The 26,980-nt window shown below is 41.2% G+C and overlaps 3 protein-coding genes across 5 annotated transcripts in view; all 3 read right to left on the bottom strand.

Annotated features, from left to right (window-relative positions):
• sdc2 (syndecan 2) overlaps window positions 1–2,252 on the bottom strand; it is a 47,107-nt gene extending 44,855 nt beyond the window's left edge. The window contains exon 1 of the mRNA XM_036515764.1: window positions 1,766–2,252. Coding sequence (XP_036371657.1) covers window positions 1,766–1,825 — 60 coding nt within the window. The 5' untranslated portion in view covers window positions 1,826–2,252. The remainder of the gene's footprint in view (window positions 1–1,765) is intronic.
• Window positions 2,253–10,425: 8,173 nt separating this feature from the next.
• LOC118796411 (protein phosphatase 1 regulatory subunit 36) lies at window positions 10,426–18,823 on the bottom strand. Its single transcript, XM_036555274.1, has 9 exons — window positions 18,760–18,823; window positions 15,539–15,690; window positions 14,953–15,019; window positions 14,777–14,875; window positions 14,163–14,294; window positions 13,034–13,076; window positions 11,709–11,917; window positions 10,985–11,179; window positions 10,426–10,648 (listed from the first exon to the last, which is right to left on the bottom strand). The coding sequence occupies exons 2-9, from the start codon at window positions 15,591–15,593 to the stop codon at window positions 10,426–10,428; spliced, it is 1,023 nt and encodes a 340-aa protein (XP_036411167.1). The 5' UTR covers window positions 15,594–15,690; window positions 18,760–18,823.
• Window positions 18,824–20,164: 1,341 nt separating this feature from the next.
• LOC118796550 (probable thiopurine S-methyltransferase) lies at window positions 20,165–25,188 on the bottom strand. 3 transcript variants are annotated; one of them, XM_036555494.1, is made up of 9 exons: window positions 24,275–25,071; window positions 23,504–23,625; window positions 23,000–23,092; window positions 22,122–22,254; window positions 21,835–21,887; window positions 21,184–21,258; window positions 21,006–21,091; window positions 20,789–20,833; window positions 20,165–20,513 (listed from the first exon to the last, which is right to left on the bottom strand). In XM_036555494.1, exons 2-9 carry the CDS (start codon window positions 23,596–23,598, stop codon window positions 20,395–20,397), a joined length of 699 nt encoding a protein of 232 aa, XP_036411387.1. In that variant the 5' UTR covers window positions 23,599–23,625; window positions 24,275–25,071; the 3' UTR covers window positions 20,165–20,394. The 3 variants fall into 3 exon arrangements, with proteins under 3 accessions (XP_036411387.1, XP_036411386.1, XP_036411388.1); XM_036555493.1 differs by having other exon boundaries at window positions 23,504–24,341; window positions 25,016–25,035; XM_036555495.1 differs by having other exon boundaries at window positions 20,165–20,477; window positions 23,504–25,188.
• Window positions 25,189–26,980: the final 1,792 nt, after the last annotated feature.

Below are 26,980 nucleotides of genomic sequence, written 5' to 3'. Positions count from 1 at the left end.
GAGTCAATCTTAAAAGTGACAATGAGTAGATAACATTAAAGGCAGCCATACCGCATCAGCCATACTGTAGCTTGTTAGCATGGTCTTTAAAAGAGTCGGACCTTCTGTGCCTCAGGTAAAATCCTATTTTCATCTGTAGAGGACGTTGCCGTTTCATCTTGCAACTTACTTTAATGTTAGGCCCGCGGTAAATATTTAAGACAAACAAATGAACTTCGCTTTGATACTGCATCAAAAACGTTCGCCCGGCTGCCCAGATGGATGGAACCGAGTACAAAACCACTCTCCACATTGTTGCTTACGGTAAAGTGAAGCAAGTTTGCCTACAGTAAACATGACTCCACAAATGAAGCCTTAACCACGAAAAGAATTATTCCCAAATACACAAAATCGATATAAAATCGTAAACATAAATAACTGACATACATTTTTTATTTGAATTAATCTAATGTTATTTAGCTACATTACTGTAATATGTCGACAGAAACATAAAGACTCATTGAAAGACTAATACTTTTAATGGTATTCCAGTTAAATGATCGGTCAAAAGTATAATTTATTGTTTTATTTTTGTATGTTTCGTCTGTGGGTGGGCATACAAAATAAGCCTTCAAAGTCATCACAGTTATAATTAGACGACGGCTTACACTCTCAAAACAGCTGAAGTGGTTAAACTTTAGAGTTTGTTTGTCGTTTTAAATGATTTAAAACGTGTCCATTGTTACCTAGCGGAAAGCTGGCTGCTGGTGCTAGAATCAATAGTCTATCAAAGTGAGAAAACAGGTTAGGCTAGGGCAAAAAAACTGAAGCAGTCTTAATGGTAGATCCGTAGCCAACAATAAAGGAAAGATTTGCCAGCATCGGGAGTCCTCTTTTATTTTGCAAAGACCTGTTAGTTAACAATAGGTCTCTGTGCCTTCATACCCGCGTCTGGTGCAGCAGACTTGCTCCATTTCAACTTCAGTCTCGGATTGAAAATCAGAACTTCAACGTCCACAATTGCTTAAGTGTTTTGATCTTCAACAACTATTTACCCACTTCTCTCGAGCTTTGACAGATTTCATTCGATCTGTCGACACTGAGCACAGAATAGCCTATTCATAAGAACGGAATATCTGGTCAATCTGAACAGATTCTCTTCAATTATTTTGATTTTCTTCATTTCACTATGTGAAAATGAAATGAGTCATGAAAATGATTGTGTTCTTATGCATAAAACTTGAGCAAACGGTAATACAATAGCAATGTTCGCAAATATCGAAGCAAAACAAACCCTTCAGAACAAGGGACAAAGATAAACAAATCAGTCATAAACAGGTTTAAAACTTTGTCACAAACCTCAAACTACAAAACTACAACGTAATGAAACCCCAGCATTCACAAGATCGGAATTACAACGTAGTGCTATTTAAACTTAAAACTGCAAGCCTATTGTTCGCAAGCAGACTGTAATCTGGAGCTATCAAAATATAGGCTATTCGTGATGTAGCCTGCATTTCCAGAAAAATGGTACTCTTTAGTTTAAACAACTGCAAGATAAAGGCTGCTACCCTTCAACATTACATACATTCCGAAACCAAATTAGGCTTCTATTACTGAATTTATATCATTCAGTTGCGACTATTACAACAGCGGTGCTGCACAACTGATATAGTAGCTAGCTGACATCAAACCGGCTACGGTAGCCAACTAATCTGTCGAGGAAGTTCGCTTGCCTGACTTAACTCCGTGTAAAAACGGCATTATTCGTTCTCCAGAAACTTACCCTTTCCCCTGAAAGAAAGGCCGCCATCCCGAGAGTCAAGATTATCCAAATGTTCCTCATTATTCCTTTGACAAATGCGTGATCGTACGAACAAAATGCCAAACCGACTCCCTCAACGCACACTAAAGCCTTTCTCCGTGTCTCGTTTCCCACTTGTCTGTGTTGGTTACTCTCGCCCCCTGCGCTCCCACTCCGATCTCTCTCTCCGGAATCCCACCGGATACGTGTTGCTCTTTTTACTATTCCTCCGCGCACTTTTTTGCAGAAAGGGGCACACTTTTGTGTCCGTTTTCCCACTGGCCTCGACTCTTTCTATAAGCAATCGAGCCGGACAGTCCCGCTCTGTTGTTTCGTGCTTCGTCTTGCACTTGTGTGCTGTATTATTGTTGCTGAGGACCAGGTCCGTTATAACAGACTAGAAATTTGAAGCCATATCACGCATCGCCCAGCGCAGAGCTTCGAGTGCAACGTGAAGCACAGGAGTGGAGAAATAACAGGACAAACGAGTCGGAGCTTGTACAATGATTGACAGATAGTCTGGCCATATGGGAGCATCGTCCAACCCAGGGTGGGGGTAGTTTGTTGCACAGTTACGTGGGAATGCTATACGTTTTAGTCATTAAAGCGAAGGTCGATATTATTGGAATTGTACATTAGGCCTAATTGTATTCTCGATCTGTTTTGGCCATACGTTGAATGTTATATATGAACTCATTAATGTTTTTACGTTTTTGTTAAACTCACTCATTTTAATTTTTGTTTATGTTGATATGCGGTAGTGACTCATTTGTCAGCCACAATATAGTGGTCTTGAAAGCTGTCATGTAAAGATTTTATTTTCTTGATAACATTTCACTTTCCTTTGTAGTTTCCTCATTTTCCAGGTACTCTGCATCATTCTGGTTACCTCTGATTTGTTTGATCTTTTCGCGACTCTAAATCCATAAGATCAATGTACTTTTTTCAACAGTTGTGCGTCACCATGTAGGACGCATCCTGTGTGCAGCAACACTGAGTTTCTGGTTATCTCGTCTTCCCACCGGCGGATTGTGTCTCCCCCAACCGATGACTACTCGTCATAAATCTGTTAACTTACTGTGTCATGCATGAAATGGTATATACATGGAGATTTAAAAGTCCTCTCGAATCCTGTACTCAATGAAGGCGGTGACACATTTTATTTTAAATGTGGAAATTATAGAGTTACAAATATGATATGCCGAATTTCACCACAAAGGAAAGCAAATTAGAGTATCTGCAGCTGCTGTCTAATCTGTTACTACTGAGAGTGCCCCCACAGTGGTCCTTCCGGTCTGTGGCTGTGTTCCACTGTTTTTCTGTCTTGCTACTCTTATTCTGGGTTTAGCCCATCACAACAGTGAAACATCAAATGTTCAAGGTGCGTAATCAAGATCGCACACTGGCGAGCTTTGTGCAAGATGAAAGCATAGTTATACAAAAACTGAAAACCGTTCAGGATCTGTTAATGGCCATGAACTAAAGGGGCTAAATAATACATAATAGCTAAATAATAAAACATTCTTAAATATTTATTATTTAAATATTTATTATTTGTCTGAAACGTAAAATGCTGAGACAGTATGTTTAATATTTACTTAAAATATTTTAAGTCCATGATATTTAAAAAACGCATTGTAAGAAGTCATGTCTGTCTTAAATGTTGGGAAATATGTATGTTGAAATGTATTAGTTTCATGTCACATTAAGCACAGCACAAAAACCAAACCTCAGCATTAGCCTCAGAATCTGAAGACTTCTGTGATGTTCTATATCTGAGACTTAAATAAAACAGGAGTTAGAGTTTTTGACTGTTTTGAGGAGTTGTTCTCAGGGGGGCTAGCATCTAGGTAGGGCCTTAGAGTAGTACAAACAGTAGTACTGTTGATGTTTGATGATCATGTGCATTGATCACTTTGAAATACTGCACCCAGTTTTGTGAAACTGAGAGATCATGGTCTTTAAACATTGTTGAGACACGCGTATTTGTCAATGTTCTGGCACAAGCATCTCCCGTTGATGCTAAATACGTATTGTAATTACAGGCCTCGGTACTTACAGTGTGTGCAATTATCAAGACAGCACATGTTGCAAGAACTACTTCAACAAATTCCAACTGGGGACAATGGAGTCTGCAGTTGTGAACATATGCCAAACTACAATGGTGGTTAGTGGCCGGGGGGGTGGTGTCACCAGCAACACAGAGTTAGTTTGTTGTGTGGGTGTATAGTAATTGGCAGTAAATCATGCCTTGCTTAATGGGTATTATATTATGGCTATATTGCAGATAGGGACAAAGAGAGCATAAAGGGGGGTAATAGGGCTCTCTGGAGGACTAAACGTTTCATCTTGGGTTGATTAAGCAACTTAATGAGTGTTTGAGTTACCTTGAGTGCTCATGTAGATACCCGATTGTATAATCACCCTCAGTATTTTAAGGGCACGTGACTTTGACAAAAAAAAAAGTTTGCACTTTTCACTGTTAGTATCCCCTATCACATTTTGGAAGTTCATGGTCAACACATTCTTACACATCCACTCTTTGCCCTAATTTTCCAGTGCACCCCCTTTCACCTGGTAACCTCACTACCTTCTTGCTCTTGTTCCAGAGAAGGGGCATCTTTTCCTCTAGAGCTCACGACAGCTGCTTAAATCTCTGCTGGGCCTTGATTCCTGGCTCCCCGGACTGATCCCATGCTGGGTTGTCCTGCAAAGAATCTGACCCTCCTGACCCCGCCTCCTGCTGCCCCCCCCCCCCCCCCCCTCCCCGAACAGTTGAGTGGGTTTAGCTCTATGCTCAGCCGGCCAGATTACCCAGCCAATTAGGATGAGGGATAAGCTGCTTCTGCCACTCCTCCTCCTTGATAACACCCTCATTCCCTCTCTTTCCCTGCAAGCCATTGCATGACCATTCCCCACTTGAGATCAGCTCGGTGTGCAGGGGCATTGCAGTGACCGAGTCGTGCCCCTGACCCTTGTGACAGTTTGGCCTCCAGCTCAGGTGGCCCCTGTCTGTATTATTTCTAGACTTCACACCTAAAGCCCAATGCGCGGTTAGACGGAGTACACTATATGGCCAAAAGTATGTGCACACCCCTCCTAATTATTGAGTTCAGGTGCTTCAGCCACACCAATTGCTAACAAGTGCATAAAATCAAGCACATAGCCATGCAATAGACAAACCTTGACAAACCTTGGAAGTAGAATGGGTCATATTGGAGAGCTCAGTGACTTTAAACGTGACACTGTCATAGGATGTCATCTTTGACACAAGTCAGTTCGCGAAATTTATGCCCTGCTACATCTGCCCCGGTCAACTGTAAGTGCTATTATTGTCAAGTGGAAGCATCTCGGAGCAACAACAGCTCAGCCACAAAGCGGTAGACCACGCAAACAGAAGTGCGTAGCACGTAAAAAAAAGCCTATCCTCTGTTGAATCACTCACTACAGAGTTCCAAACTGTCTCTGGCTGCAACATCAGCATAAGAACTGTGGATCGGGAGCTTCATGAAATGGGTTTCCATGGCCAAGCAGCTGCACACAACCCAACATCACTATGCATAATGCCAAGCAATGGCTGGAGCGGTGCAAAGCACGCCACCACTGGACTCTGGAGCAGTGGAAACGCATTCTCTGGAGTGATGAATCACAGTTCACTATCTGGCAGTCTGATAGACAAACCTGGGTTTGGCGGATGCCAGGAGAGCGCTACCTACTGGAATGCACAGTGCGTACTGTAAGGTTTGGTGGAGGAGGGATAATGGTCTGGGGCTGTTTTTCAGGGTTTGGGCTAGGCCCCTTAGTTCCAGTGAAGGGTAACATTAATGTTACAGCATACAAAGACATTATAGACAATTGTATGCTTCCAACTTTGTGGCAACAGTTTGGGGAAGGCCCTTTCCTGTTCCAGCATGACTGTGCCCCTGTGCACAAAGCAACGTCCTTAAAGACATGGTTTGACGAGTTTGGTGTGGAAGAACTCCAGTGGCCTGCACAGAGCCCTGACCTCAACCCCATTGAACACCTTTGGGATGAATTAGGACACCGATTGCAAGCCAGGCCTTCTCATCCAACATCAGTGCCTGACCTCACAAATGCTCTTTTGGCTGAATGGGCACAAATTCCCACAGACACACTGTAAAATCTTGTGGAAAGCCTTCCCAGAAGAGTGGAGGCTGCTATAGCTGCGGGGGGGCCAACTCCATATTAATGCCCATGGTTTTGGAGCGGGATGTCCAATAAGCTCATATAGGTGTGATGGTCAGGTGTCCACATACTTTTAGTCATATAGTATACCTTTGACCCAGAACACCATGCGGTGTTAAAGCAGATGCAGGTGGCAGCGCGATGTGCAGTGGTGGGAAAGGCACCTCTGCAGACCAGTTGGAGGTGGCTGCCACCCAAGCGCCGCTAGTGTCACGTCACGTCATCATTGCATGCTTCATCATTGGGTCCTTATCTTTCCAAGGAAGTGTCTTGTTTCTGGTGACAGGCTCAAGTAACTAAATAACAGCGGCGCCAGAGATTCAGATGCCCCTGGCAATACTGAATGAATGATGGCAAGACGAGATCAGAGGATTTTAGGGAGAAACACATACATATGCCATTTCCCAGTTGAAGAAAATGAAGATTTGAACTTCCAGGATTTGAATTGGGATACCTGTTGCTGACTTGACATCACAAAACCATTTAAACACCTAATAGCTGCTCTAAAAGTTGTATTATCTTGTTCTGAGTTTGTTGTTTAAAAGACAAAAACAATTGGGCAACACTGTAGTGAATCGATGCTTAAAAACATAGCTTGCTCAACTTCACAACCTCTTCTTCATACTTGCAACAGAATCACAAAGAGGGCAAAAAATGTTGCAGAATCCCAGTGTACTAAAGGACCAATCCTCTTATCTAATGCAACTCAGACCCAAGTGTTCTTTAAGTTTTAAAATCCAGTATCTTGAGGTTTCTCATGTTAACAGAGGCCAGACATGGATTTACATAACCCTAGAGTAGGCCAGCAGTTAAACTGCCTCTGTCTTTCATTCGATTACCCACCAGCAGTGCTGTTTCTGAGTGATCCCCTGTGATTATTATGATGAGGTGTGTCATGGGGCATTGAGAACTGTATAGGTGCAAAGATGTGTATTTGAAGGGTGTTACCAGGAAGATCCAGACCCCATGGCTTACATACAAGCCTAGGGTCCTCATTTCATTCCCAAATCCCAAAATTCCCTCATTTCAATCCCATCTGCTTACACACAAGGCCCACAAAGGGCAGGCTGCTCTCACTATGTCACATACTCCACAGTCAGTTGGTACCCACTTTCAGCTGTGGCTGAAGAAAAAAATTTCAACCTGATGCACAGGGCTGCCATTTCAAAGCTAACAGAGCCCTCCAAAGCAGATCACAGCTAAAGAATGATCTGGTCTTCATAGCGATAGTTTACATGCTTGGAGCTTTAGTGCTGTGTTCCATCATTAAGGGAGATTCGCTGGCAGCTGCTGGTGTTGTTTATTGCAGGTGTTTTCTTCACATTAAGCTTTAATGGGGGGGGGGGGGGGGTTAGGGGTGGGGGAGGCAGATCTTCAGTTTATTACAAGCTTATGCCGCAGCCAGAAACTGCAGTCAATAAATCCCCTGTGAGACGGACAGCAGTGCTGAAACCGCGCCTGCGGGGTGGGCTCCCAGGAGTGACATCTGTCCCCAGTGCACTGCACACCTTCTCAATCAATAGGAGCCACAGTCCACTATTCCCGTTTCTCCACTGGATAACTCAGAAATGTGTAAATGTGTGTGTGTGCCTGTGCGTTTTTGTGTGTCTCGCAGCCTCTCACTCTCACAGTGGCCTCCATCATTAATTCATACCTTTGACAAATGGAGACAGAAATTTGTGTTAACAGCAAACACACCGGAAAAGGACAATCTTTTTGCTTTTTGTTTGTTGAAGTAAATGAAAGCATGTAAAAATCTGCATGCTTCTGAAAATAAACAGAGCAAAGGAACATTTTACAAATAACGTCCAGAATAAATTTATTCGCACCATCCAAATAAGTAAGTAAGTAAGTAAGTCCAAATAAGACTGTATAAAAAAAAATTCTGTTAAGGCTTCTTTAAAATGCTCTGTCTGCTTAGAAGGGAGCTTCAACTGGACTCCCACCGTATTTAAATTGTGGCATATGTTAGCCACAACTACCAAAAGGTTGTTTACAGTTTGTTTACAGCCATGTTAAGATAAGTACAAAGGATTGTGGGCTCACTTTTTTGTGATGAATCGAAAGATAATATGAGCTTTGTGTTTGTTGATGTTGTACGAGCTAAAAGAATTATGCTGGTTCTGCTTTTCTCCATTTCTCTCCTCTGTTGAGTGCAGTAAAAAGCAACATTAGTGTAGTGCATCATATTGGGCTACAAGATGCATGGTGTCAGGGCTATTAAGTTGGTTATAAATAGGTAACTTAAAATAGTAAGAAGCCGAACCTTCCGGTTTCCTCCTTGAGCTTTACTGACATGTGCATGAGTAGTCTGTTTGATTCTAAAAAGGTGAAGATAATGTTGAGAAGAAACTCATCCCCTCAGTGAAATAAACTGAAGATGTAATTCAGTCCCAAAGCAAAACAGCTCTATTTTCCTGTGGGGCTGAATTAAATCTTCTAATCCCAGCACGCTTGTATGTAATCTGCAGATGTAAATGCAGACAGATCTCAATCCAGTCACACCCCTGTAGTTTGAACTCAGGAAAGCAGTCCATTAGAAAGAACCAATGAGAGTGAAGTGAGTACCTAACTCATAAAAGTTCTCATAAAGGAAGCATCTACCCAGCGCCATCAAAATCACAGGAGGATGCACTGACTGCATACTGATAGGAGGGGTATGAATAAATTTGACCATAATGATTCAATTTGGTGCATTTTTTTCATGTGACTTTTTGTTACAGTTTATTAAAGGTATGAATATATTTGGAATATGATATTGTGAATAATTATGATATATAAAGGTGAAAATCCCTTTCTTTTTTATTAGGTGTATTTAAATGGTTATATTTAGGGGCCACTCCCTTCAGTCTGTGTAATTTCATTGCATTTCTCTTAAAAACATATTATCTTCCATTTTTGCCATTTTCCAGATGGCAAGGAATGATTAAAGATCTAACATCATTGGGGAGAATGGACTCATACTGCTCAATTAACCACTTGATTAAAATCGAAACACTCATTAATTCCTGCCCAGATCCCATTAAAACCTACCCAACAACCCTATGTCCGTAAACCATAGCGTGCAGCTGTAAGAGCACATTTGTGGAATTGGTACAACATGCATTACATTTTGCAGACTGGACTTACTCAATAGTCCCTGAGTATTTTGGTGTGTAGCGTGAATGTAATTGTTGAGAAAAGGGTTAAGAGATATGTTTAAGGATCAGTCTGGAGCTGAACTGTGGCCACACAACATAGAGTGGCCAATCTTATATAGGCTGGTGAAAATATAAACCATCTCAAGATGGCTATCTGTGAAAACAGCATTGACTAAATCATGAGCGGATCACCGACCCATGAAAATATTTTCATTTAGATGAGTCCTGGAAAATTGCCCAAATGTTAGAAAATAAACTTAAATCTTTGTTTCTTTTATCGCTAGTGAAATGTGCCTACTACTTACAGTCATTGCTGACTGGTATTCACTGCTCAGAACATGCATGAGTGAGTTGTCTGCATGGACACAAAATATTTATAAAAATAAAGTTTTTTCCCTCAGCAATTCCATCTTCAAAGTGGCCGTATTTGTGAATAAATAGAAAAAAATATCATAGCAAATCTTGCATTTGTCATTACAAGGTCATTGAAAAGTTATGGACCATATTAATCAGATTTGAGTGGGAACCCTAAACATTTAATCCAGTTACCTTGGATTATTTTGGATGATATGCTGCTGCTTCTTCTAGATTGCTTAAAAATGCAACTGCAGGTCTCTTTATCGGAAAGGCACAGAATTACAGCCGGCACCTCAGAAGGCCAAGCAAGCAGCGGAGGACTTCAGCCTTACTTTCCAGCACTGCCAGCCAGCACACACTGCCTCAGAACATCATCATGTAAAATGGCCTGCTGTTTTTTGTATGTGATACGAGTTTCAGAACATTAAATTTGCAGGAAAGGCTTGTGGAAAAGTCCACAAACACATTAAAGTTTCATTCCAATCTTAAGTTCAACCATTGTTGAGGAAAACATATTGCATCCAGAAATAATTAACATTTCAATAACAGTTCTGGGCACAGCAGTAGTGTTCACTAAACTGGCCTTTTCTATTTTGTTTGGTGTTTAAGTCCACCCAGTTTGCTGAGGGCAGAATGATAGACACATCATACAACTTCACTGTGATATGTTTTGCCTAGAACAACAGCACCTCCAAGTGGTAAATCATTTTTACAACTTCACAGGTTTTATCAAGCTGAAATTCTAAGAATAAGAAGTATACAGTAAAAAAATAAAGTAAATCATAAAAGGCTGACCAGAATGAAAATGACAACTATGTCCAGTTAAAGAAGCGATTATAGGGACAGTCCTCTCGTAGTCCCCTCATAATCCTCCCTTAGACATGCTAGGCCCATATGGTGGGCTAACCCCCGTGGATACAGGGGGTCAGGGGGCCTGGGTCACTCTGGGTCCGAGCTCACTCCCTCGGTGGTGGCTCTGGAGACAGCGTTCTCCCGGCTGGGCCCGCCGAGCTTGTCCACGTCGGAGGTCTTCCTGCTTTGTGTTCGGTTACCGGAGTCTTTCTCCTCCTCATCCTCCTTTTCCTCGTCCTTGCTCTCCACCCCCTGTGGCAGGAGGGTGGGCCCGCTGAACTGGCTCAGGGGCTTCCCCAAGATCCCAAAACTGAAGGGTATGGAAAGGGAGCAGGAGAGGCCGAGAGGTAGTCATGAGGGGAGAACGGATCTTCACCTATCTCACCAGAGTTCTAGTGCTTTGGAGGGTAGTCAAATGGTTTATCACTCAGCTACATTTAGTCAGCTTATTTCTCCAATCCATCTCTCTAAACCTGGAATAAATTAAACCTTTAAACATGTGGGGTACAAACTCGTTTATTAACCCCCCCCCCCCCCAATAAAACCGGGTGCCAGCCTAAATTTTTAAAAATGGAAGGTGTGGATACATTGTATATGTGGTGTGTGTGGCTCTGTTACTCAGACAGAGAAGGTGCGGGGGTGTCACCTGAGAGAGGCGAGCTGAGCATTGAGCTCGTCCAGCAGGATCTCCTTGGGGCTGATCTGCATCATGGGGTCATTCTGCGACCGGGCAGTGCTGGACAGCTGCGAGGCAGCTTGCCCCACAGGTGGTAGCAGGGCCTCCATCAGCGGGGTGCGCTGTGTCAGCACCTTGCTCAGGTCCAGCCTCCGTGCTGGCTCGCTGGGGCAGGGGCAAAGAGAGCAGAGGGTTTATCGGTCCTCTGCGGTTACTGGACAAAAATCATGCGAGAGACTCTGTTTCAAATAGCTCGCTATAGCTAACATGCAAAAACAAAGCCTAAGCTTGTGAAAACATTACCTAGGTAGCTAGCTTGCTAATATGTAAAAGCAAAGTCTGCTTAGCTAACTAGCTAGCTTGATAACATGGAAACAAGAAAACAAAAACTAGGTAGCTAGCTCACTAATGTGTAAAGATAATTAGCAACACCTACGTCGATCTCATTGTCAAGGCACAAAGTTTTCAACATACACCAGACTCCTTAACATCACAATGCCGTGTGATCTCATTAAATACATTGTGTCCTTCATTCAGAGCCCAAACCCACAGGAGGCAAAGCAGAAGTGATGAAAGAGGACGTGGGGAGAAGCTGACCAAGGAGGATCAAGGTGGACGGAAACAGAGCAAAGGCTCCTTAAAAGGAGCCCTCATCAAAAGCTGAAGGTGTCAGCATGCTGGCTCCAGACCGAACCTTTCGTCAGGGGCGGTGGGGGGAGGTTCTTTGCCCTCCTTCTCCCCCTCTTTCTGGGCCTGGACGGCCTTCCTCTCCTTGTCCCGGATCTTCCGTGCAGGGTTGAAGATGTCCGAGTACAGAAGCCTGCCCACCTCCTCCTGGATGCCCCGAAGATCCTTCCGGCTGAATGTCACCCATGCAGCGTAGCACAAGAAGCTATAGAGGCACTGGGACAGAAACACCCTTGCTATAAAAAGAAACACCTCAGAGTGTCAATAACTCAACAGTAGCACCTAACACTATTGAACATGACAATATAAGATGTTTAATGATGAGACCAGACCCTATAGGCTTCTCACTTCGCCTACAGTCCAGAGTGAATCCATCATTGTGTCAAGCCTGCTCTTGAGCACTAAGGACCTCTATTTCCACCATAAATCCTGTCTGAAATTTCAATGTAATGATGAAATTATGTAATAATATCCTGCCTTGTTCTCTGAGAACATAAGCCATAATTTATCTTATGGTTATCTGATTGGATCTTTAAGTGACAATTTAAGTGTGCTGGGAAAAGTCAGAAAATGAACCCCAGGTTCATATTAGCATATACACAGTGCCATTATGAGGGTCTGCAAAGTTTCTCTTCAAGAGATGGCACCCATTTTGCCATAGGAACTACTCATTCAGAAGTAAAACGACCACAGTTCCCATGGGGCAGAAGCACCAGAGTTGCTCGTCAGATGTGCCAGTGAACCTGACCATGAATGTGGATCTGACACTCTGTTGAGTACCAGCCCTGGTTTTGGTTATGCAAATGAATATAGATCAGAAACTGGAACTGGGCTTTGGTCATTTACCTCAAGTATTGTATTACTGTGTGGAATGTCCTTCTTGTACTGCATTCAGTTTTGTTTGTTGTTTATGTTTTGTGCCTTTGTTATGATATATTTTTATGTATATTGACTTTGTGATTTAGGGAGTTAAAGGGTAGCAGGGTTTTATGTTGTTTATAAATTAGCGTTCACTATGGTTAATCCATTAACCTCTGTCTTTGATTCATTTAAGAAACCAACAGGAAACTGGTTTTACATTGGTTTACAGTGTATGGCTTACATTATGTTTATACCAGTATGTCATGCTGTGGCCTCACTTTGTTAACCCCTACCTACCACTCATAGATCCAAACACTTTTACAGATTTACAGATTTACAGAAACACAGAAATATTATTTTAGAAAAAAAACAGAACTTTCAACCCCCATGAGTGGAGTTCAAGGGCGATGTGTCTTAAACAAAGAGGAAAGTAGTTCAAATTAATTTTGAATTCAATTTAACTTCACTTACCTCAAATAACTCTCTGTCCTTGTTAGTGGATGACGCTTTTCCCCTGTCAGTACAAAACAACAGGTGTGTACATGGAAATGTGCAGTTTCTGAGAGCAGATCTGGAAATTAACATATCTTCTGTGGCACCTTGAGATCACATTTGCTCATTATCAGAGCTGATGGGAGCGGTGAAAATATGCGACAATATCACTCCCAAAGGACATGACAACACCGAGGACCTAGCTGAAAGAGACACGGGGAGCAGACGAGGTTTCACACTCTGTGACATCTCTGCTCCTCTGAAATCCATCTACTGTCTATCTCCACCCAGAGAGAACGCTCCCAGTGCATGGGGGAGCTGCATTTCAGATGTGGCACTGACAGGCTCAGTAGCTACAATTTGGCTTTAACAACAGGGCAATGCCATGAGCTGGCCCAAGTGCTTTGGATCCATCACTAATGGTGAGATAATGTAGGATGAGAATGGTATGCAGTGGTAAATTAAGAGAAATTACTTCTGGTCAGATACAATAGTATATCAACTTTGGCTCATTATATCATCCTCATGCAATCATAATCACTCAAAATCATTTCTGTGACTTGACTCCTCTCTGTCCCATACTTTTTAGACCCCGTCTCAGCCCCAGCAACCACTCCCCTCTCCACGCTTTCTGCCCCTCACATGTGCCCCTTCAACACCCTCAGTGGTCTACTGCCTCTAATATTTTCCCCTTTGCCCCCACTTCCCCCTGCTGATCCACTGGCCACAATTACCATTCAGCTCCACACTGTATTACATACATTACATTTTCCTCATTTCGCAGAGGATCTTATTAAGAGCAAGTTACAAAGAGTGAGTACAAAAGTGTATCCTATAATATGGCATGAAAACTTCTGCAAACAGGACATCATATTCAAATATTTATCAGTGCCAAACACAGTGCTGAGATGAGAAGTTTGTGTTTGTTTCAGTGTATAAGTGCTTCACAAAATAAGTACAACATAAGACTAAAACTGTTACAAACAGAGAGCTGCCACAGACCTAATGGTGAAAACTAGCACATATTTATTTACCCATGATGAGAGCAAGACCAGTCCCTCCCCAGCTCCAAACACATGTCCTCCTGTCCACCAGAAGCTGCACTGACCTGCGGGAAGACAGCAAGGGCAGGGACACCTCTAGGAGCAGCGTGGAGTAGTGGATGGCCAGCTGCTTCAGGGACAGGTCCACTTTGGCACGCGCTTCCGCCAGCATTTTCAGCTCCGTCAGACTCTGTTCCCTGGGGCAGCCAGAGACTCAGGTCAGAAGCCAAATGCATGCCCTTTCACTCCTTAAGGCCATGACACACTGGCAATTCTTTTAAGGAAATATCGTTGGCAATTGTTGCTGAAATGATCGCCCCAGCATTTTACATTGGACAGTGGGCAACCTTCTATTTTCTGGGAAAAATTGATCAGCACTGCCACCTAATGGGAAATTTTTGACATCCTGCATTTAGAGCACAGATAGAGGTCATGTACTTCACCTTCCTGAAGAAATTTTATCCTTTTTCACTGGGACCCAGTGGCACAAGAATGGAAATTACAGGATGTTCAGAAAAAATATAACTCTTACTAAATGTTATGGTGACAATATAATAATAATAAAGTAAAAATAATACTTAAAAGACATATATAATATGACTCTGTGTGATGATTTTGCCACTAGACCCTGTTTATCTCAAAGCCAGGGCGCTTCCTTCAGCAGTCATGTTGGCCTTACATCATATGGGGCGTGGTCTTCTTCTCCAGAGTCTCTCTCTCAAAATAGCAGGACATGTATAGCAGGAGGGAGGCTAGAAACGTGTCCAGCTCAGGGCGCCTGCAGGAACAAAAGGCCTGCAATCAACACCACATGGCGAGAAGTAAGGGGCCATGCCCACGCAGAAGCATGCATACTTCATTACGTGCAGGAAGGACAGAGGGATGGGGACAGACTCCTCCTGTAGCAGCAGGACCGTGGCCTCTGCAACACAAGACCAGGCAACAGTCAGTAATCAGAAGGCAGTAAAAGTCAAATAAACAACGAGGACCATTAAACGCCCAGCAGCGAGGAGGAGCTGTATGGAGACCCTGTGTGGTTTCACATGACATACTGTGCGTATTGCACATTCTGTGAAAACAAGCTGCCATATGTACGTGCCAAAATCAACTTGTCTGAAGAATTACGACGCCAGGGCATGATAAAAAAATCACCCTGTAACACAAAAAAGAAACACTATGGAATGAATTAAATATATCCTTCTTGTTTTGATTTTTATCAGTCCATAGTGGTTTATGGCCATGAGTGAAAAGGCAGTGACTAAGTACACCATAATTCCTAAAAACCAACATGTTTTGAGTACATGCAGGTAGCAATGACTAACACACCTCATAAAAAGGTTTCTGAAAGAGTGCTGGACTACAACAGCATAAACTCAGATCAAAAAATAGATGAAACCAGATGAAACCATGTAGCCGGTGACTTGATTGCACTGAAACCTACGCTTAATATCCTCTATGGTGACACAGTTCTTGTTGCCCTTCTTGGGACACATCATGTAGGCATTCAGCTGGGCTTCTCCAACAGTGTTCTTCTCTGCTGGGGCTCGTGCATTAGTCTGTCCTTTGCTGGAGGCTGACGAGGACTGTGCAAACCTAAGGAAAATAATTGGCAAAGAAATACAAGAATTTATTTTGCAGTAAAATATAAAAAAGAAATCCAATGTGGGAAAAAAAATAATTAATACAAGAGGTGGAGAAATGGGTCTAATCACACCTGACCCTAACTGGCACTAGAACGGGGGGGGGCTGGGGGCCAACAGCATAGACTAGAACTTTTATCCAAGGTTAGCTGCCTCATTAATGACTAATACAAGGCAATCAAAGGGTTTTGCTGTGGAGACCCAAGGACGTTGACAGATTCATGTCCGTAACCCTTTTAGGAATCAGTCAGCTGAAACAGCTTGCCACCACTTGGCTTTAGTCATTCATGCATCTACAATAATTGGTTTTGCAGCAAGGCTGAGTCACACATTCAATTAATGCACCTGTCGCAAAGAACCACCACACAGTTACTTTATGTTCCTTAAGTTTTCAGAAGTTTTAGACAGGTGTGGTGACATCACCATGAGAGGTGGCGTGATGGCTGAATTAACCACCTCATAGCAGAGAACCACTTTTATTGTTATTTTAGAAATATGGCTATTGCCAGTCACTCCCTCAGCTGGAGAACACTTGGGTACCAAATCACTGGAAACAACAAAGGAGCGCTGCTGTGGAATTGTAAGCATGTGTGAGGTAATCTGGTCTGAACTGTAATTTAGCATCATATTAACAACAGTCATTTGAGTGGTAGAGCCAAGTGTTGTGTGCTGACATTTATGCCGTAAATGTTGTCGCCTGAGATATATATTGCTTTAGTTCACTCTAGGGCTGCCCCCTAATAGTTGAATAAACGTTAGTTGATGGGAAGAGTCTTAGTCGACCAAGTTTTCATTAGTCGGTTAGTCGCAGAAAAAAAACCCCTCAAACTCCATTCGGGAGCTGCGCCTTGTCATTAAAAAGTTATCAATGTCAGGCAGGAAATCATCCAGTGTCGGATCATTTCCAGTGTGTAAAGGACGACCCAAGAAGGTGACATACAAACTCTCAAAGATTCGCCTATCATTCGTCTACCTCAGCGTTTCTCAACCCTCTCCTGGAGGGCCCCCTGCCCTGCATGTTTTAGATCTCTCCCTGCTCCAACACAGCTGATTCAATGAACAACTGCTTAATAACAAACTGATCATTTGAATCAGCTGTGTTGGAGCAGGGAGAGATCTAAAACATGCAGGGCAGGGGGCCCTCCAGGAGAGGGTTGAGAAACACTGGTCTACCTCAAACATGACTTATCATCTGAAACGTAGGGGAGAGCCGGTACGAAAGTAACACGTGACAAAAGTAACACGGCGATTTTCTCCGAGCCCATACAAGACTAATATGCCTGACTGCGTCAGCATGTACAGCATGCAACATTTACCAGAACCCCGAAAAATCGCGTGGATACTTCATCATACTTTCGCGGAGTTATACCCGAGAAGCTGTTTTCGATCACGGAAAGTACATTCACTCAAGCGGTAAGTTTTTGAAGGACAAGTTCTGTCTATTGTTTCATGGGTCATAGTCATGATCATCTGACAGATTAATTAATACTTTAACACATCCTGACGTTTGCCATGTCAAAGTTTTTCAGTTTAGAAGCAACTCCGGTTTAACTGTCAGGAGTCATTATAACAGTTGTTTCTTTCGTCCCTCTACAGTTCAACGTTACTATACCGAAGTCGTTCCACATTTGGACAAAATAGCACCTGGTATTGATAGAACACACATGTGAGTTGTTGATCACAACGAAAATTAGTTTGTCTATTTTTCGTTAGCGTTATTAAGCTGATCATAGTTTTCATTTAGCATTTGCGATATTTTTTTTAATGTTAAATCGCTGTTTCCTCAAAGCTAAAATTAGCTAGCTTTTTTCCAATCTAGTGTTCTAATCACACCGGTTTTAGCATACGCGCTAGAAACTAATCACACCGGCGTGACCGTAGGCCTACGCGGGAAAGGGTTATTCCACTATGCTAAATAATCAATGGCCTAATTAACATCAACGAATTGCAAAGTTAAGGCTATATGCAGCTAAATAAATTTATTGTCATATGCGCTATTAGGCTTATCCAAGCGTTCGTGGGGACTGGGGAAGCTATAAATTACCTCGCCTACTGCATGTTTAACTTCATGTTCTGTTTTTTATTTATCATTTGCTTTATAATTTTTGTGTTGGTGTTACAAGTTCATACGTTAACAAAATGTTCAGTCTCCTTGCCGGTTGTTCCGACACATTCAGAATCATTAACGACAATGCTAACGGCAAAAGCGGTAACAGGCGGCTTCGTGTCTGTGCTTGTAAAATTTATATTTTAAAGGCTCATTATAACGGTTTTGTATTTCTCTGTAATGTAGCGTTAACAATGCTACTTATAACATTCTTCCCCAGCCCTGGAACTCAAACCATTTTCTGATGACCTAAAACATAATCAATGTATATTTAAATAATTAAATTAATATAATAAACGTGCGACGACTAGTCGACTAATGGCTTGAACTAACGACTACTGGTCGACTAGGAAAATCTTTAGTCGGGGGCAGCCCTAGTTCACTCATATGCCTTTTTGCGATTGCTTGAGTGTTGCACTAATTGATTTATATGCCATTATTCTAGTAATTGTCCGTATTTAAATGCGACATATTTGGAATTCCTGTCCTGTTGTGGTAGTAAATGAGTAAATAATTCAATTAAGTGTTGTGGCAGTGAGCTAGATTTGTGTTTAAGATCAGTTGTTATAGCATAACTAATGCGTGTGTTTAATTAGCGTAATAATAATTGAATACTTATTGACTGGATTGCAGAAATGGTGATACGTCATTGAGTTATTCAAACGGAAACTTCGTCACTGCATGTTCATTTCAAAACCAAAGGTTACTACTAAACTATCCATCTAACTGTGACCTGTTGAGTGGGTCAAGAAAATGTCGAGGCGGCAAAAAGAAAACATAACACGTAAACTGTCAACTTTCTCACTGCGGCTTTTCGAATTTAGCTTTACATCATACAGGCCTTCCACAACGGGTGCCTTCTGGCAGCCACATACGCATTTTCAACACCGCAAAAGTTGTCAAAACGTAACTTACCTTTCCGGCCGCTTACTTGAATGTTCTTGGGAACTGGCCGCTTTGGTCTTCTTTTTCTTTTCCTTAGTTTCTGCGGTTGCATCGTGGCTTCAAAACAAATACAAAAATACAAAGGAAACCACACTGTGCCACCTACGTTGCCAATAGCTGCTGTTCGCTCTTTAATTTTATGCTTTTGATGTAGAAGAACGACATTCACACAGCATTTACAACAATTTCCAAACTACTTCAGGCAATCGTTTCCAGAGTGAAATTCCCTATAGCCTATGTGGAGACAAATATCGTGAAGGCACGTCATCTAAAAGAACATAGCATAAAGTTTACTGCAATTGGTCTATGTTAACGTTACCTATTTGGAATGGCTTGATTTAGCTAGAGTGCCTAAACTATGACTTTGACATTTGTCTGATTAACGCATCAGTTTAGAAACTTGCCAGCAATATTTACCTAATGAATTCAAGATTCTGAAGTTCATCATTCCAGACCCACCGGCCCGACGAAGGCGCAGGTTTATTGCTCTGTAAAATCCATAAGTAATAAAATAGCTAAATTAGCTGCTAAATGGGTTAACGTTAACGTTACAAATATTTGATGAATTAGCTGCTCAACTGAACAGCGGACTCTAGACCTCTAGTCCTTTTGCTAGAAGTAGAATTAAGCGCGTTTATATGGATAAAAAGCTCTGTCATTCACAAATCAAATCGTCAACGTTAATTAATCCTTGAGTTGATGACGCGATCCATGAATTGACGTTGACTAGTTAACGTACACAGCTAGTAATGTTAGCCAATTCATAATTCAATCACACGTTAACCATTGAACTATGTATTACACTATGCAGTTACCATCTCCATTTGCGTTTTCGACATTTCCGCGGCAGTGAGTGGTGTCTACTGTCGGCCATAGACTTTTATTTGTTTACCGTTCCATTTATGTAGTCAGAATTTATTAGTTAAATTTGTTTACAGTTGATTACGAACGGCACTTTGTCAAGCATGTTTCTTAGCAACGATGAAGCCATTACCAGCATAGACAGTTATCCACTATAGAGACAATGCATGATACTTTACTTCCTCGTTTGCCGAAGGAGTTCCGGTCATGACTTGAAAACTGGAGTATTTCCAAATGTACAATTCTAGGTGGAAAAACCTCCCACTGTAAAGACCAGAATATAGTGCTAGTTGATAAAACAGTCCTCCATTTTGGGCATACATACATCGGATATACGTTTTCATTGTGACCATATGACTCTGACATTAGTAAATTCTGGGTCCATCCCTAGGCGAGTCCTTCTCGCAGAGTCAGATACTCAGCTTCCATCCTCTGTGAGCATGCATGATATTGTTTAGCTAATTTTGGACAGCACATCTGCACACTAAGGACAGAAAGCAAACAAACACAAAAATATTTATACAAAAATGTTTTATTCTACTTTTCAGTGGTTTCAAGTTCACACAAATCCATGAATGTGATCAAGCATGTATAAAAAGCAACCCCCTTTTACCCAAAGTGCTTTTGGTTCCCCTAATGGTATCCAACAAATGTCTTATAAATTGACATCTCTTCAATGGGTACAAGGACTGAATTAATCTGGGTCTTTGTGTTTCTCCAGTGCAATTTGCAAAGTGGTGTCACTCAATTGGCCTTGGGAGTAAGAAGGTGAACTTTCTCTGTCAGATAATCCACGCCCCACTGTTTGTGTCTTTCCTCAAAAGCATCTGCAGAAGTCAGTAATTGGATGTCACAGGTCATCCCTGAAATTACAATTACTCAAATTGAAATTACTCAAAACAAAATATGAGTATTTACTCAAAACTAACACCAGCATCACCTGGGTGATCTACTTCATCTACAGTAAAGTTTTTTCAGAGGAATAACTCTATACAAACCACTCCTCTCCTAAACATCCATCCTTTCATTTCCTCCTTGTATGTAATGAAAATTGTACGCAGTCCAATTAAAAATATTTAATCCACTTAAAAAGAAATATTGGCATTTTAATCATATTCATAATTTCTTGCAAACCTACCAAAAAGGTTTTTTACATCCTCGTCAGGCACAAAAAATGGTGGACCTGTTAAAGAGACTGCTGTCAGCTAAAGGGCCATATTGCAATTATCCTGCTAAGAAAAAGGTCAAATTAAATTCAACTCAGCTACTGAATTCTGCTTCAACTAAAGCTAATTAAACATCTGTTCTGTTAGCAAAGCCATTTTTCAGTCAATCATACTTCCCCAAGACCTTACCTTTATACAACTCTGGATTGTACAGAAAAGTGTCCAAGAGATATCGACAATCCTTGTCCATTAAAGAAATGATTAGGCTGGCATACCTTTTGCAGAAAGAAAGGAAAAAGTTTCATTCCCAACATGTTTGTACTACTTTCCATAGCCTATGTTGTTGGGTGGGCTTGTGTGACCTTACCTCTGTCTGTCACAGGGGTTGATAGCCACCAAGGATCCCCGGTCCCAGATCCCCCCAAACTGGCCAGCAACCGTGCTGAGGGGTAACAGTGAATGAGTTATTGAGTTAGTACACCTAAACACATCTGTCCTCTTTTTGGTCTCTATCTGACAGAGTCCTGCGTTAGGGAAAGAGTAACATAGAACAAATACTACTCTTTCAAATGACTTCATTAAATATGTTTTTTTAATAAACACCTTTTGGAACGATAAAGCTGGTCATCTTTCCTCCCTTTTTTGTCTTCCTCTGGTGAGTGCACACTACAGCTTTTTCTTTGTTTAAAACAACAAGATGGCATGAATCATGTAAAGTGAATTATGTCTGAAGCAGTCAGTTCACTGCTAAAGGTTAACCACAGTCCTCAAAACTTGAATAGGTTTGCAAAATACATTTCCAATCACTGACTGACATCCCTACTTAAATATCCAAAAAGTGCTTTAGCATACAGTGTGAAAGAATTTATGATAATGTCCAGCAGTTATTTTGATAATGACACTGCATACTGAAGAAAGACACCTACTCTTGAAGGCATCTACTGACCACATTGCTACCACAAAGAAAAATTTACACGTAAAAACACAAAGTCTTCTAGTCTGAAAAACTTATACACACCTGGAGAATTTAAATAGGTCACACTGATACAATGATATCTTTCCATCAGAGCTCTGTTGAACAAAATACACACTCAAGTAAGATAAATACAGGGGTATAACACAAAACAGCATCTTATATTGCAGCAGGATGGATAATAATACAACAAGGCTTGTGGATGCAGACAGCATGATACCCTGAGGGACACTACATGTAAATTGCTTGATCATGTAAAGGGGAGGATGGCAAGCTCACTGATCATCACCTCCCGATCCCAGCACTCAGGAAAGACACTGCTCTGCCGGTACCTTGAATAGCCGGGCTTCAGGTATGTCTGGCACGGCTTCCTCAGTATAACTCAGGTTCTGCTCCTCAAAGAACTCTTTGATCCCCTTCTCGGATATCTCCACTCCAACCACAGAGTGGCCCATGTCTGCCAACCTGGAGGCAACAAGGGGCATAGGCTTGGGTGATACCCAAATATTCCTATCACTGTATCGGTAATTGCAAACTTTCCAGTTCGGGTGACAACGCTTATTTTGAATTATCATTGATTTGCTACATTGCTTACACCGAGGCTAGACTATCCTGACAATATAGACCAAACAGTGACTCAAAAAAATTTAGAGTTGTATTTTTAAATAACACAAATAGCTGTAACGCATCAATTCAGACCCCTCATTTACGACACTGAGGAGGCTGCTGTCACTGCCAAACCTGACCCTATTCATGTGGACTGAGAAGTATGGTAAATTGACAAGTAAAATGAGTAAAAATGAGGATGTCTTGTACATCCATCTTATGATGAAACTTTCTACAGAGTTAACAGGTAACAGCGCTGATTTAAAATGGCCTCAGTGGTGTACTTTTTTGGTACAAGATTGTTCTCAACCCATTCTGCACGCAACACCCCAAGTAACATTTTTCACCCCCTTCCCCCTATTTTTTTTGATATCACGATTATGAAAATCATACTGGTAATCGTCAAATGTCATGCAATCTGCTATTACTGACTATTGGCCGAAACGCATGGGGAGATGTGCATTTCAGAGACAATACATCATTTTGACACAAATCACTCCATCAAAACAGCAAATAAAAAACAGATTGTGATTCTGCTCTGGTATGGTCACAAAGGAGGAGCTGATATACAAGACAAAATAGTATAATATGAACAGTTTATTACCATTTCATGTCCACAGCTTTCCCACAGAGAGGGAAGAAAAATCGAACTCTCTCTCGTCCACACAGGACTTTGTCAATGTTCCTTTCCAGCATCCTGTCAGACAGGGAGAACCAACATGACACAGCATGAGAAAATGAAGGAAAGCAGTGAATTAATTACAGGGACATGGCTGTCATTGAGCTGTAAATTCCACATTTAAATACAGAAGCTGGAAACAGGTGTAACCTGTTAAGCTTTTTTTCCTGTGGTGTTGAATTTCAAGCAATTTATTTGACAAAATGGACCTTGTGATTTCTGTGCCGACATATACATAACGCATTATCAAACACCAAAACTGTATACTTAAGTCTGATCAATCAGTAGGCCTACGTCTGATTAACTAGGACAGGTGCACCTGCTTTTTGTGTGTTTCACCTCTATTACCCATGTTATCCTTATAACTTGATCTGAGGAAAAAGGTATGAGGTCAAAGTTCAGTTGGACTGGAGCCCATGAAGATCTTACTTGTGTACACACGGCTGATGGAAGCCAATTCTCCCCTCCTGCCACCTCTCCTCCCATTCGCTGAGGGCCATCACTCTGTCTGCCTGGGCACTCATGTTGAGGCGGGAGGTAGCCACGGGACTCTAGATGAAGAATACAGCAGGTGAGCTCAACTGGAACATGCATCTGAACATATCCTAATGGATAAGGAATATTTCACCACGGTAAAAAATGTTCATCTATTAAGAAAAATTCTGGGGCAATTATTACATATTAGACTTTTTAAAATGACCATACCTGATATTACCATTGGGTTTCCCCATACTCCCCATCACTCTTATTCATTTGCTATCCTACCAGTTACTGGCAGAATAAAAAAAAATACATATATATAGTCATACAAAGTCATATATGCAAAGTCATGCATGTCTGGTGTTACACAAACCACTGTAAGACATTAGTGGCATGTTTGTTAACTTGTTCTGTAAACATGATCGTCTAGCCTTTCAGGTCCCTAGGAAAACCACTATTGGCTGATAGCCAGCCAATCACACATCACCGTGAAATGTGCATTTCAGTATGGAATTAGTGTGTTCGGATGTGGAAGCTGGCGTTTTGTGGCAAGGCTACGCAAGTGGCAGGCTTTGCGGGGGGACTGAACAGTTTAGCTTGTTAGGAATCTTGATTACACAATGATGACAGTAGCTACCTACGACACACGCACCGCCCGAGGCCTGCGCTACCGTGGAAGCTCCAACCATACGCTTTAGCTCCGCCCAACGCTACACTTACCGGTTGAAGCTGTTATCCAAGGCAAGGGTCTAGACTGCTCTGGGAGGAAATTAACTGGAAGACAGATCTTTGAGAAGATACATTTGTTCTATTATTCACTTCGTCTTGCATGATCTTGCTGATGGGATAATCCGTAGTAGAATGCATTGGTCAGATAGCTGGAAAGGATTTGCTACCACATTGTAAGGTCGCGTAGGAAAGAGTAAACAGTAAACAACGACACAACTCACATGCTGGTGAGCTCATGGGAACCAAATCTTACATCAATCATATTGTTGTAACTTGTAGGCGTTTGTTTACGGAATAATTATACGACATAAATAATAGCTTTATACCACCCTACCGCGATGAGACCTGATCTAGTTAAACTGCGATTTGGCAAAATGTTGATAAATTTATCGAGGAAAAAGGGAAGTGTGTACAGTGAACGTTGCGGGTGATAATATTTACCATTGCTACTGCAGCCAACTGGTTATCTACACTTAAGGGTTTTCTCGAAATTATGTAACATTTGATTTTGTGAAATAGGACCTTGGACAAAACACAACTCTCGTTTTAGCTCGCTGGCTGGGTGCAACGCCCATGAAAGAATCTTTCTGACTACGTATTAAAGTCAAAACTCGTTTTAATTAAGTGCGTAGGTACATCTACATTATGAGACAAATATACAAATTACATAAATTGTAGCACAGCCTACCTGCAGAAGCTGCTGGTGTAAACAGTAGAATGAATTTCACTTACACTCTGTTGATGTATTCCGGTTATTCAACCATGTGAGCAGGAGGAGGAGGAGCCTATAGCCTAATGTTCAATCGGTTACCCATGCTGATCTAGGATGAGTTTTCAGTTTATCTTGTGGCTTAATGGTTAGCTTGTTAAGGTTACTGTTGTGGTCAGAAAGTCCGATACTAGGTTAGTACATACGAGCAACTCGTCATCCGTATTTCTCCGTTTTCAGTTTTTACAGTTAAACTCCAAACTCCAGACAAACCCCACCTGATCGTCTTGAGTAACTATTTGATTGGCCGTGGAGGCACGGTGTCGGTAGCAGCAAAAATCGATTTCTAACAATTGGAAACATTATTTTGCTTTCAAATTCAAAACGTATTATACACAAAACATAGTATACACTTCGATGAATGATTTATGATCACAAAATAGGTTTACACCTGAACGTGAACGTAATTTAAAAATTTGAACAAGAACTTCGTCATACAGTATTTGTTACGATGGTTGTGGTTTCATATCAAAACCCCGTCCAAAGGCCAAGGTTTGGAATACAGTAGGCTACACCCAATAACAGTATAAGATGAATGTCACCTCTTACCATGTGACCCAACTTTACCCCAAAGAGAGCAGGGCGTGTTTTCCAGATGATTAATGTCGTGTTTAAGTAGTTCGCACTGCGACGTTAACGTCTACATTTTGAACACTTTGTTGACAAATCTTACATTAGATATTAGCTTCTAACTTCCCCCACCATTACAGGAAATCTGTATTGTCACAGAAATTAGTCATATATTTTTTGTCACAATATATTTTGTAGAATTCCGCTATGGACAAGAACAGTCAACTGAATTGAATTACACACACTCACATATGAATGTTATCAGATGACTACTCATTTAATATATGATAATCATCATCATCAACAACATCATAATGACAAAGATAGTAGCAAGCACTGAGTGCAGGCAAGAGAGCAGAGCCACACCAGCAATGTTGGAAGGTAGAGTGGGAATGTGTCTGAATCTAAACAGCATTAGTACAATATGCAGACTAGCAACCAGTATTACTACATAAGATTCCTACTGTAAAGCAGAGATGCATTGTGTTATGACAGGAAACACATTGGATAAAACCATCAAAAGTGAATCAATTCAAGCAGTCACCTATTTTAAAGATATATATTATATATATATATATATATATATATATATATATATATATATATATATATATATATATATCAAAAGAAGACATCACACAAAGCTGAAGAATAGCATTCACTATAGATCTGTTAACTTATAAATCAGTAAACTCTCTCTGCATTTAATTGGTGTCTCCAACAGAACTCAGTCAATAGCTGTTGCATAATGAGAGAGAGGGGTGACTTTCCAGATGGGAACACTGCTCCTGAGCAAAGTACTTCAATTAAATTTGCAGATCACTACAAAACCACCTTAAAGAACTTTACCTCCAACAGATGGTCGATTCCTCTGTCAGGGTAGCCATTTTTTGCAGGAGACAATGAAATCCGACTTCTTTATTCAATAAATGCAAGCTTTAAGCCTTTTACATCAAATTCCACGTAATGTTTTCGAGGACTAATGTTATTTTCCAGCCACTAACACAAAACTCTTTGAAAATTGAGTTTAAGCAGACTACAATTAGAATATTGCTCCATTTTGAGGCATCTCATGGGATGAAATAATTACAATCACTTAAATGTACTACTTTGTTATTTTGTATATTGTGGGGGGCTAATCCTACTGTATTTGACATCTGCATCTTTATCATAATTCCAAGTGGGAAGGGATCTAATCTCTAATATTTGACAATGTTTTTAGTACTTTTGTTCTTCATTGTTTCCATTGCTGTGCATTTTGCTTTTTACAATTACAAAAATTACATTATATACATTTTAGAATTTGCTTTCACTTTTCCAACATTTACTTTCATCGTCTATCTTTACTGAATTTATGC

The sequence above is a fragment of the Megalops cyprinoides genome, chromosome 21 (genome assembly GCF_013368585.1).
Source record: "Megalops cyprinoides isolate fMegCyp1 chromosome 21, fMegCyp1.pri, whole genome shotgun sequence".
Taxonomy (NCBI): Eukaryota; Metazoa; Chordata; class Actinopteri; order Elopiformes; family Megalopidae; genus Megalops; species Megalops cyprinoides.
This window is presented reverse-complemented; position numbering and strand designations above follow the sequence as displayed.

Bases quoted from the DNA above. Each gene is read 5' to 3' on its own strand.
- LOC118796411 (XM_036555274.1), bottom strand. From the start codon at position 15,593: ATGATGTGTCCCAAGAAGGGCAACAAGAACTGTGTCACCATAGAGGAT. The intron at 15,020-15,538 runs GTAGGTTTCAGT...CTTGTGTTGCAG, and splicing joins CACCATAGAGGATATTAAGC to AGGCCACGGTCCTGCTGCTA. The intron at 13,077-14,162 runs GTCAGTGCAGCT...TTGTACTGACAG, and splicing joins CCCTTGCTGTCTTCCCGCAG to GGGAAAAGCGTCATCCACTA.
- LOC118796550 (XM_036555494.1), bottom strand. From the start codon at position 23,598: ATGAGTGCCCAGGCAGACAGAGTGATGGCCCTCAGCGAATGGGAGGAG. The intron at 22,255-22,999 runs GTAATAAACTGT...TGTTGCCTCCAG, and splicing joins AAAGCTGTGGACATGAAATG to GTTGGCAGACATGGGCCACT. The intron at 21,259-21,834 runs GTGTGTATAAGT...GTTACCCCTCAG, and splicing joins GACCTATTTAAATTCTCCAG to CACGGTTGCTGGCCAGTTTG.